Raw genomic sequence first — 12,412 nt, forward strand, 5'->3', positions numbered from 1 at the left:
CCAGCCTTGGAGTACTACCTCTCATGGGGAAACTGAGACCCAGAAGGGAGGGTCTGTTCCTAGCTGGGCGGCCAGGAGCTAGGAGGTCTGGCGAGCAGGTCTCCAGCCTCCTGGTGTGAGGCTCCCCTCCCTTCGGCTTATTTCATCTTCACACCACTTTCCCGGAGCTTTTGCTAAAGTAACAAATGTATGTGCGATCTCAGCATTCGCCACAGGATCGGCAAGCATCTGCTGGGGTGGATTTTGTAACGCTGTTGATAATGGCACGTTCTTGTGACCTTTCTCCTTCCTTTCTGTCCTCAGGGCGAGGCCGACCTCATGTGGCTGCCACCATCAGGCAAATCTCATGCATAGAAGGAGGAGCGTTTTTTTCTACTTCTGCCCATTGCTACTTCTCCTTTTTCATCAGATGGCTCTGATTGGAAGCTTTGTGCACATAATAGCTACACAGTCAGTGCTCTAGATGGTGCCAATGGGCAGCTCTTTCTTCTGGAAAAATCCTACTTGTTAGTCAAGGCTCTGCTCAATGTGACCTCCTGTGTGAAGTCTTCTCCACCCTTCATTTACATATTAGTGATATTGCGACCCACCTGTGTGTGTGTGTGTCTTTACATGATGGCTACATGATGGCCCTACTTATCTTTTGTGCCCTTACTTCCCCTCCTCCCCCCCCTCCTCAATCCGTGTTTGCTGAATTAAATTGAGAGGCCTGAGGTTTAATGAGAGTTCCAGAGACAAACCGACAGCCCCCACTTTACTACCAAAATTGGAAGAGGACTAGATTTTGATTCTCTTATTTGGAGAGGAAAATATGTCACCACGTAGAAAGGCCAAACAGCCTCCACTGTTGAGGAGCATACCTCCCGGGTGTCGGGATGAGAGCTGGACTTATTAGGGAGGGGCTGCTGCTGTAGTGGGGGCAGATGAAAGGCGAGGGGGTGCCTGGCCTGGAGAGCAGCGGGGGAAGGGGGGGTAGGGAGGCTCCAGATTATCCTAGCCACAGTGTTCAGCTGAGTGTCTGGGCCCTCTGAAATGAAACCCAGCAGTGAGTTTGGCACAAATAAAAGGAAATTATACCCATAGGAAGATTAACAGGCTTCAGGGGGCTCATACAAAAGTTACTCCCTGAGACGATGTGTGAGGGAGTAGCCAGAGAGCCACGTGCACCTGTAGACAGTTTATTTTATTTTATTATTTTATTTGACACACAGAGAGAGAGAGAGCACAAGCAGGGGGAGCAGCAGAGGGAGAGGAAGAAGCAAGTTCCCCACTGAGCGAGGAGCCCAACGTGGGGCTTGATCCCAGGACACCAGGATCATGACCTGAACGGAAGGCAAATGCTTAACTGACGGAGCCACCCAGTGCCCCGACTGGTAGACATTTTAGAGCAGTGCCATCCAAGAGATGGGTAATGTGAACCATGTGTGCGATTTTTTTTTGAGATTTTTTTTTAAAAGATTTTATTTATTTATCCGACACAGAGACAGAGAGAGCACAAGCAGGGGGAGCGGCAGGCAGAGGGAGAGGGAGAAGCAGACTCCCCGTTGTGCAGGGAGACCGATGCGGGGCTCGGTCCCAGGACCCTGAGATCATGACCTGAGCGGAAGGCAGATGCTTAACCGACTGAACCACCAGGCACCCCCACGTGTGTGATTTAAAATTTTCTAGTTGTCACATTAAAAACCATTAAGGAAGTAAATTAATTTGAATTTTATATCCAAGCATACCCAACATATTAAATCTAATATATTTAAAAATATATTTACTATATCTAAAATATTATCATTTCAATATGTAATTAATATAAAATATATTTATGGACTATTTTATGTGTTTTTTACATGTTTACATCTTAATTCGGGTGCTAAATTTTCATTGAAAATACTCAATCTGTATTTGTTTTGTTTTTTTATTTTTTTAAATATTTTATTTATTTATTTGTCAGAGAGAGAGAGAGAGCACACAAGCAGGGGGAGCGGCAGGCAGAGGGAGAAGCAGGCTTCTCGCTGAGCAGGGAGCCCGATGTGGGACTCAATCCCAGGACCCTGGGATCATGACCTGAGCTGAAGGCAGACACTTAACTGACCGAGTCACCCAGGCATCCCTCAATCTGTATTTGGACTCCATAAAATTTCCAGTAGGAAAAAGTAGATTCACATACCTAAGTTGTTTCAAACATATGTAAAAGTTTCCCACTAACTGAATTAAATATCCGTTTTTATTTTTTTAATTTTTTGCGGTCCATATCAGTATTCATTCAGTTCTTTCTTTTAGCATTATTATTGAAATATAATTGACATAAAACGTTGGGTAAGTTCTAGGTGGATAAGTTTAAAGTGTTGATATGATACACTTACATATTGCAAAATGATTACCACTACAGCCACTGTGTTAGCTAAGCCCTTGACGACATCATGTAATTACCATCTCTTTTTTTTGTGGCGAGAACACTTATGATCTACTCTCTGAGCAACTTTCAAGTATTAATATGGTATTATTAACTACAGTTACCATGCTGCGCAGCAGATCCCTAGAACTTATTCATCTTGTAACTGGAAGTTCGTACTTTTTGATCAACATCTCCCCATTTCCTCCCCCTGAATATCAGTTTTTCTATTTCAGCTTCAACTGATTAAAATCAGATAACATTAAAAACTTAGCTCTTCAGTGGCATGAGCAGCATTTCAAGTGCTCAACAGCCACATGCAGCTAACGGCTACTGGAATGGGACACAGCAAAATTTTAGAGTGATTAGGATCTGCCCCACTGCCCACTGCCTATTCCCCTTGACCTGGCCCTGGGCTGGACAGACAGGTGTCTGTCTGATCTGAGTTCAACGCCCACATTCTGAAGTTTAACAGTTTAGCTATGGTGGTTCTCCAGTGAGCCCAGCCTTCCCTGTCTTAGGCCTGGGTCCCATCGGACCACAACCCTAGGGCAGGAGATGGATGTTTCCTGCTGTGGCTCATAGCTGGAGACCTCAGAAAGTAGCTCGAAGGCTCACTATGTAACTCATGGCCGAATGGGCCCAAATGGACCAAATGGGACCTCCTTGGTTTTCCCACATTGCAATTGCATGGGTGGTTTTATTTATTTATTTATTTTATTATTATTATTATTATTATTTTTAAAATGTTTATTTATTCATGAGAGTCAGAGAGAGAGAGAGAGAGAGAGAGGCAGAGGGAGAAGCAGGTTTCCCACTGAGCAGGGAGCCTGATGTGGGACTCGATCCCAGGACCCTGGGATCATGACCTGAGCTGAAGGCAGACGCTCAACCATCTGAGCCACCCAGGCGCCCACATGGGTGGTTTTAGAAGAGACTTTCCTGTTTCAGAGCTCATTGCACTGAGATGGAAGGTTGACAGTAGTCCTAGAGACTTCAAGCTACTCCTTAAAGTGGAAAAAAAATTTAAAAATCAAATACTGTCCGGAATGTGTGTGGCATTTCTGATTCCCAGTAAATGCCTATTGGTAAATAAATCATTATTACTTCTAATTATACCAGAATATCCAGTAATTATTTTCTGAACTGGAGAAAAAAGAAGATGATTTTTGTAGTTAAAGTTGTTTTACATTTCTCTATATTATATTTAGGGCAAAAGAAGTCCATTGTTACATAAATTAGTGAGATGCCATAGGTTTTCTCTCTTTCTTCAAATCTCATTTAGAAGTTACTAAATGTAACTTCTAATGTAATGGGCTCCTGGGTAGCTCATTCGTTAAGTGTTGGACTCTTAATCTCAGCTCAGATCCTGATCTCAGGGTCATGAGTTCATGCCCTGGTTTGGGGTCCACGGTGTGGAGCCTACTTGAAAAGAAAAAAAAAGTTACTATTTAGGAAGGAATTAATTTCTTAGGTGTATATGAAAATAGCTGTACGTGTGTATAAATATCTATGTGAATAGATGTATAAATATATATGTGAAGAATTTCTAAAGAATCTACTTGTAAAACTCTAGGGTTTGAAATCCTGTGAAAAAATCTTAAAATAAAAATCATCATAAAACGCATGCTTTTTAACTAGATAAGAGTTTTTATAATCATATATACATTACACACAGACACACAGACACACAGACACACACACACACACACACACCCTATTAAGATTGCCACAAGGTGGCACTAAAATCTAATGAACATTCCAGTATCTGGTCTTGTCTGAGAGCAATTGGGGGGTGATTTACAGGATCTATAGGAAACACTGGGCAAAACAAAACGAAACAAAACAATGACCCAAATAAATGAAACTGAAGATTGGAGATAGATTAACATCTCTCTTTTGTCTGAGGGATCATTTCCCTCTCTCACTGGTGTAGGCTCTGTCACACAGTGAGTCTATATGTTAACAAAGCTAATTTGTTAACATGATTTCTTCTCAGGGACCAATCCCTGCCCTTGCCCTTCAGTGGGAGTATCCTGTGCTGGCAGAGGGGGCGCAGGGAGGAGCCTGTCTGGCACATCACCTAGTTTGGAAAAGTTTATTCTGTGAGTGGTGCAGTCTTCGAAGTAGTCTGTTTCCACAGAGTTTGTCAACGTATCCTGGACATAAAAATGAACAGCATGAAGAGCACTTGCTGCAGAACACGGATTTTTCTCTTTGTTTACTTTGGCATATTTACCGAGTATTTTTAGAAATTATTGCGATATTGAAGCTCAGGCTTGGAACACTCATATCTTATGTCTGAGAGTCAGGAAATGAGTGAATTGAATCTCTCTTCCTGATTCTTTGTATTTCAGTTTTTCAAAAAATACATGATACAAAGTTTTGTTTGATATTTTTTCTTAATATTTGAAGCTTAAGGACATAGCCAAGATTCTCAAGCTATATTAAGATAAAGGAAAGCCGTGTTTTTAACAATGCAGCTATAAAAGGTTTTGACTAAAACAAGAAAAATTTAGATAAAATTTTTCTAACAGGCTAACTAAAAAAGAAGAAGAAGAAGGAGGAGGAGGAGGAGGAGGAGGAGGAGGAGGAGAAGAAGAAGAAGAAGAAGAAGAAGAAGAAGAAGAAGAAGAAGAAGAAGAAGAAGAAGAAGAAAGAAAAGAGAAAAAAAGAAAGAAGAAAAGTTTCCAGGTGGGAACCCTAAACCAATGATCAAAAAAACCCTTCTTTTTTTTTTTTTTTTTTTAAAGATTTATTTATTTATTTGAGAGAGCGAGAATGAGAGAGAGAGAGAGCACATGAGAGGGAAGAGGGTCAGAGGGAGAAGCAGACTCCCCGCTGAGCAGGGAGCCCGATGCGGGACTCGATCCCAGGACTCCGGGATCATGACCTGAGCCGAAGGCAGTCACTTAACCAACTGAGCCACCCAGGCGCCCCAAAAAAACCCTTCTTTTCTCCTGTGGGATCCCACTGTGAAAAAATTATTTACTTGTTCCTTAGATCTGAAAAACACAAACAGTGGAGCTTATCCAGTGTGAGGGAAGCCGGTTTGGGCGTTTCAATATGTTCCCTATAGGACCGGGTCTAGGGATTAGGGTGCTACTGTCTTATTTGACTTGTTCTATTTGTGGTGTTCATGTAGAGACCCAGACCTCAACATACGAATCATACGTGAAAAGACCACAGCTTAGTTACAGCTGGCTGCTTGGCTGGATGGCTGTCAACACAGAGCCTGGAATCTGAGGTAGGAGACCCCAGAAAGTTCTGAGTTCCTGAGCATTTAGGTGAATTCTCCACAGTCATTTACTGGTTCTTTCATAGGGTGAGGCATTGTGCTTCAGGATGTTGAGGTAAGACAGAATCCTGCCTCTCCACCAGCTTCCAGTCTTAGATAGGGAGGCAGAAATATGAGGCCATAACCTCATCATGATGTGTGAGTCTCTCCTTTGCTAAAAAACCAGTAGGCACCCCGCTGCCTCAACGATGGATATGGCCCAAACTGTGTAGTTGGTACTTTAGCCCTCCATGATTGGCCTCAACCTGAGTTTCAACTCTCTCTCTCTCCATCAAGAGTAACCAGCAGCATGCCAGTCACCCTAAGCTAGTCCCTGTTTTTAGAGTTTGTCTTATTCTTTCCCACCTCTCTGTTTTTTTTTTTTTTTAAAGATTTTATTTATTTATTTGGGAGAGAGAGAGAACGAGAGAGAGAAAGCACGAGAGGGAAGAGGGTCAGAGGGAGAAGCAGACTCCCTGCTGAGCAGGGACCCCGATGTGGGACTCGATCCCGGGACTCCAGGATCATGACCTGAGCCAAAGGCAGTCGCTTAACCAACTGAGCCACCCAGGCGCCCCCCACCTCTCTGTTTTCTTCAAACTCTTCTGTCCTGTGAAATCCTTTGCCTGAGGTCCTTCTAGATCCCACTCTGGGGTAGATGAATCAAGTCCTGGTGTGTAGGAGAAGATCTAGCACCCCACCAGACACTAATTTGCTGTGTCCTCACTTGCAAGCTCCCTGTCCGCCCCCTCTGTCCCCAGCCTCAGGCCTCACCCTCTTCTTGCCCAGTGGGGTGGGAGGTTGTTGGATTTTATTGTACTATTTACTTCAGACAGTTCGCAGCCTGACTACCAGGATCCGAATTAATCATGCAAACCAGGGCCAAAGCTGCGTTTTTCTGCCTTGCAACTTCCTCCAAGTGGACATAAAGTCCTGCAACCAGCCCCAACCTTCCTTTTCCACGGTCCCTCCTTCCCCTGATCTTCACCTAGAGATGGAGGGGAGGGACGGTGTTTGGTGTGGACGGTGGGGAGGAGGAGCGGTGGCGATAGGACTTGGAAGAACTGGAGGCCAGGCCCAGGCCCACCCAGCTCACAGTCAGCTCTTGGCCTCACGGGTCCGAACCTAATGTTGTCCCACGAAGAGTCCCCGGGGCGGGGGGGGGGGGGTGGGAGTGGCGGACTAGACGAGGGAAGGGGCCTCTTCTGAAAGGAAAGAACAAAACCTTCCTTGGAAACCAACGTGTGTGTGTTTATTTAAAAACAAAACCGCTTAAAGGGGCCGCTCCCTCCCCCACAGGTCCGGCCACCGCTGGGAGTTTGCACGGAAGCGGGACAATTTTGAGTGGGAGGCAGTCGCCAACGCCCCACAAAGTGCTGCCTTCTCTCGGAACCGCTCGCCCGGGCCCCGCAGGCTCCAGGCCGCCAGCTCGGGGCCTTGGCCCGTCGCGCAGAGGACGCGGCCAAGGCGGGGGGGGGGGGGACACTGGGGCGGCCAGAGCCCCGCCGCGCCAGCGGAGGCGCAGACTCCCCAGTCGCCCGCCTCTCCCAGCCCCGCGGCCTGGGCCGTCAATCAAGCTCGGCCGGCCCCGCCCCTGGGCTGCAGCGGGTGGCCAATCAGAGCCAAGCTCCGCAGCGATGAGCTCAGTCGGCTCGCTTCCCATTGGGCGGCTATATTAAGAAAGTGGCTGAACTCTTTAAATAGCGGGCGCTAGGGCCGCAGCCTGCATCTGCCACCGCAGTCTGGCTGTAGTCGAGTGCTCTCCTGTTCCCTGGGCGAAATCTATACAAACCGGGGAGGGGGCTAGGCCGGCTCTGCTGTTGCAGCCACCGTTTGCGCACAAAGGCGCGGGCCCCGGGCCCGGGGCGAGAAGAGCGGCCACCGCCCGGGAGCAGCGCGGAGACGCCCGGCGCGCCCTATGCCCCCGCGCCCCCGCCGCGGCAGCCTGAGCGCACCGAGAGAACGCGCCACCGCGGGGCCCGGGTGCAGCTAGCGACCCTCGCCCCCGAGCGCGCAGCCCGAGGTGAGCGGCGAGCGGGACGGCAGCGAGGCGTTCGCGGGCCCCCTCCTGCTGCCCGGGCCCGGCCCGCTCATGGCGGCCATCCGCAAGAAGCTGGTGGTGGTGGGCGACGGCGCGTGCGGCAAGACGTGCCTGCTGATCGTGTTCAGTAAGGACGAGTTCCCCGAGGTGTACGTGCCCACCGTCTTCGAGAACTATGTGGCCGACATCGAGGTGGACGGCAAGCAGGTGGAGCTGGCGCTGTGGGACACGGCGGGCCAGGAGGACTACGACCGCCTGCGGCCGCTCTCCTACCCAGACACCGACGTGATCCTCATGTGCTTCTCAGTGGACAGCCCCGATTCGCTGGAGAACATCCCCGAGAAGTGGGTGCCCGAGGTGAAGCACTTCTGCCCCAACGTGCCCATCATCCTGGTGGCCAACAAGAAAGACCTGCGCAGCGACGAGCACGTCCGCACGGAGCTGGCCCGCATGAAGCAGGAACCCGTGCGCACGGATGACGGCCGCGCTATGGCCGTGCGCATCCAAGCCTACGACTACCTCGAGTGCTCGGCCAAGACCAAGGAGGGCGTGCGCGAGGTCTTCGAGACGGCCACGCGCGCCGCGCTGCAGAAGCGCTACGGCTCCCAGAACGGCTGCATCAACTGCTGCAAGGTGCTATGAGGGCCGCGCCCGCCCTGCCTGCCCCTGCCGGCGCGACTCCCCCTCTCGGGCCCGACCCCCCACCCCGCACCTCGAGCCCGAAGAAGGGGAGACCCGCGTCCCCCAAGGACCCCACCGGCCCGGCGGCTGTGACCCGGCGGCTCTGGCTCTGGCTCTGGCGCCGGGAGTCGGCGTGGGAGGCACGGGGCGCCCCCTTTCCAGTGTCTGTGTGCGTCCGGCTGTGTTGCACAGGCCCGGGCGCCTGCTGAGTGCCAAGGGTCCCCCGAGCACCCTTTTCTGAAGAGGCAAGCCTCTTCAGAGTGTGTGGCTGTGTGTTTGTTCCATTCCCCCGCCCCACTTTCACCCACCCCCGCCTTTGGTCCCCGGAGAAGAGCTTGGCGCCGGGGTGCAGCCGCGCCCCATCAGATGTTCGCTCAGAACCCAGCGAGCGCCTGCTGTCCCTTGTCTGTACCATAGACCGCGGGAACTGCGGGAGGGGAGGGCCGGGGAGGATGGGGTGTTATATAAATATAGATATAATTTTATTTTCGAAGGTGGGATGGTGTTATTTAATGGTGGTGGTGGGGGTGGAGTGACAGGGCGCCGGAAGAGCCCCGGCCCAGCCTGGGTCGGGCGCCCATCCAAGCATGAACAGGACTTGGCCAGCTTGCCAACCCCTGGGGAAGACATTTCCAACTGCCGTGGGGCTGAGAGGACACAACTTCCAGACTCTCTCGGATCCTGCGGGCCAGCCCCAGGTGAACCCCTCACCGGCCCCGGGCAGGAGGAGGGGGAGAGTGCTTTGGGTCGTTTTTTGCCATAAGCGAACTTTGTGCCTGTCATACAAGTGGAAATTGTTCGGTCCAAGAAACTGATGTTATTTGATTTATTTAAAAAGCTAAAACTTGTTGGTTTTTGTTTTTTTTGAAAGAATTCTTTGCACAATTGTTTGACACTTAATGCTCTTGTCATTTGCATAAGACAGTAGCATTCTGACCATCCTTGTACGCTGTAACCTCATCTACTTCTGATTTTTTTTTAAAAGATGACTTTTAAAAAACAAGAAAAAGAAACCACTAATTTTTGTTTTGTTTTCTTGAAAAAGTGGCAACACTGTTTTGCGATTTTTATTTGTGCAGGTATGCGCACTCTTTTGATAAAGGGCAGTAACAAGTATTGGGACCTATTTAACTCCCCCTTCCTTTTTTTTTTTTTTCCCTTCACAAGGCAGTCTCGAAAGCTGTGTGAAATTTTCTCTGCATCTCTGTACAGAGAATGAACCTGCCCCTGGTCTCACCCTCCCTTCCCCACCCAGTGGTACTTCTACTAAATTGTTGTCTTGTTTTTTTATTTTTTAAATAAACTGACAAATGACAAAGTGGTGAGCTTACGATGTTTACATAAAAGTTCTATAAGCTGTGTATACAGTTTTTTATGTAAAATATTAAAAGACTATGATGACATTTATAAAATGGCTCCTGTGATTTAATAGTGTGTAAAGATTTATCCTCGTGAATTTGGGGCAAGGGGATACGTCTGCTAGGCAAGATACTTTCTTGCCACCACTCCATTTCCCTGATAGTGTTTGTGGTAGAGGAGGCTGAAATCCCTGGGGGATGGGTGGGGTTTGGGTCGCCATGGGAGACCAGTTACTCCTGCCCCCATTCCGAGGAAGATGACTGGGGTACCCAGGCACCCAGGTCCCAAACCTTTGACCTGGTGTGTATTGTCTGTCTGTCTTTAAAAAACACTGTGTCTAAGTCTGTGGAGCCTTTGCTTCCTACCCCTTGAAACTTGAAAAGTTGTCACCTGTGCATTTTAAATTTAGGTAACTTTTTTTTTTGGTTAATCACAGGTGTGGGGCCGAGCTCTCTGTCTAGGAGGCTGGTTACTGGATTCCTTTCACATCCTCAAAAGGGTTCCACAGCACCCCGTAGGATTGTAGATTGTTACTTTTGGGGCCAGAGCTCTGGGGGTAGAAGTGGGGGAGAGCCCAAATCATGACCTGATCCTTCGATCATCAAACTTTCATCTGGGTGTGTGTCTATTAGGAAGCTAGAATGCTGTATTTGAAGTTCAGAGACTGGCCACGTAATGGGCAGAACACTGGATGTTTGGGGTGGCTGTTATTTAAAGTTGGGGCAGCCACGTTTTGAGATGTAGTCAGGATGAGCTCCAATTTCAGACACCCGGTCGGCTGCAGGGGGTCTCAGAATCGGTGGGGACAGGGGGCAGGGCAGAGTTTCACCTGGAGACCACATTAAAATCCTGTTCCAGGCGTTGGGGCTCAAACCTGCCTGCTGTCTGCAGCTCCTAGGGAAAATGGCTAATAGTGCCCCCCTCTCCCAACGACCTGAGATGTGTGGGTTTTGTTTTTGGAATCAGCACTTTCTGGTTTTCTGGCAATCATGGCAGAGAGCAGAGACGGAGAAGTTTCCTTTTGAAGTCATTCCCTTCAAAGCTTGAGGCTTCAATTCCCTGTCTTTCCCCAGATTCCCAAGGGCTTTTGTTGTGTGAGGCAAACCTGGTTGCTGGTGACTTTTCCCCCACTTCAACCTGACCAGAGCAGGGCCTCCCACGCCTCCAGGCCCATCAGCCCACAGAGGGGAATCGTCTGGGCTTCTCCCAAGTGCGGAGTGGGAGAGGGTCCACCCAAACTGGCTTCTTCTCTGAGCCACTTCTTCCCCCCTTCCTTGGCCCCTCGGCCCCACTCAACCTCCATCCCCAGAGCCTACTTTTTCTTCTCCATTTTAAAGACAAAACTTCCCATTGAAAAACAAAATGTTGATTTGCAGGTTTTACAGCGAGCAAATCCTTCTGTACCAGGGAGTGCAGGACTCTGGAGAAGAGCTCAGGCTTGGGCTCACTGCCCAGGACTCAGCTTTGTAACCAGCCAAGAGCCTGGAGACCCAGCCCTTTGAAAGGGCCTTTTCTGGGTTTCCTGCCTGTTCAAATCTGCCTGGTACCTAGGGCTGTCTGCGTTTTTTCTTTTTTTAAATAATTTTGGGGAGACAACCACCCAGATGACGCATGGCGGCCTGAGTTATGCTTATTTTAAAATGCATGGCATTTAATAATCCTGCCGGAACACACTCTTCTTGCTGCGCTGGGATCCAACTGGAAAATATAAAGACGAATTGCTGTAGGCTGGAAAATCAATTAGGAGAAAGAGGTAAAACATCTGGTGTTACTCTTAGGATATGAAAATTCATTTTGCACATTTAAAATAAATGTGCTGAGTTCATCTAATTGCCTGTTGAGCTGTTTCATAGAGAATAGTGGGGTGTTTCATTGATCCTGGGCATTTCATAGCAAGGGGCATTGGCTCAGGTTCTCATCTAATCTTGATTTTAAGTCAATCTGGATTGTATTTCCAAATTTTTTTTCATATGTGTGTACTTCTTTTTCAGTGTACTTAGAATAGCAGTTTTCAAACTTAAGCATGCATCAGAATGATATGGAGGGCTGGTTAAAACACAGATGGCTGGGCCTAGCCCCCAGAGTTTCTGATCCAGGAGGTCTGAGGTGGGGCCCCAAAACTTGAATTTCTAGCAAGATCTTCAGTGATGCTGATGCTGCTGGCCTAGGGACCACACTTTGAGAACCACTGGATTAGAATAAGGAAGGGTCCTTGTCCATGCACAGAGGAGGGAAGTCAAGCAGCTGGAATTCCTCAGACTGAGGGGGGTCTCTCCCTGCAGTCCCCACTTCCTTACCCCAGGGGGTACAGCACTTTCTGAGAGCCTCCCTTCTCCGATGCACTGCATGTAACCCCTATCTTCTCTACATTCTTGTGCAACGGGGGGTTTCCCGCCCTCCTGGAGATTTATTTCTGCCACTTCTGAATTCAAAATGCAACAGCTCTGGGTAATTCACTCAACATTGGCACCTACTTTGTCAGCGCTGCTAAGATGAGAGATACAAAAGCAAATAGGGCAAGGTCCTTGGCCTGGTGGGCCAGGCAATTCCGGAAATGCATTCACTAGTACTTTGAATACAGCATGCTCAAATGGAGGCATTAAGCCCAGGGTGCCAACAGGAGCCTGGGAAGTTGGGGAGGGCTTCATGGAGGAGGTGGCATTCGAAC

At 48.7% G+C, this 12,412-nt stretch overlaps 1 protein-coding gene across 1 annotated transcript; it reads left to right on the plus strand.

The window, feature by feature from the left end:
• Positions 1–7,381: 7,381 nt before the first annotated feature.
• Positions 7,382–9,797, plus strand: RHOB (ras homolog family member B). Its single transcript, XM_025867798.2, has one exon. It carries the CDS (start codon positions 7,756–7,758, stop codon positions 8,344–8,346), a length of 591 nt encoding a protein of 196 aa, XP_025723583.1. The 5' UTR covers positions 7,382–7,755; the 3' UTR covers positions 8,347–9,797.
• The last annotated feature ends 2,615 nt before the right edge of the window (positions 9,798–12,412 follow it).

Source organism: Callorhinus ursinus, unplaced genomic scaffold (assembly GCF_003265705.2).
Source record: "Callorhinus ursinus isolate GAN/ISIS: 27379988/994484 unplaced genomic scaffold, GSC_fseal_2.0 scaffold10, whole genome shotgun sequence".
Taxonomy (NCBI): Eukaryota; Metazoa; Chordata; class Mammalia; order Carnivora; family Otariidae; genus Callorhinus; species Callorhinus ursinus.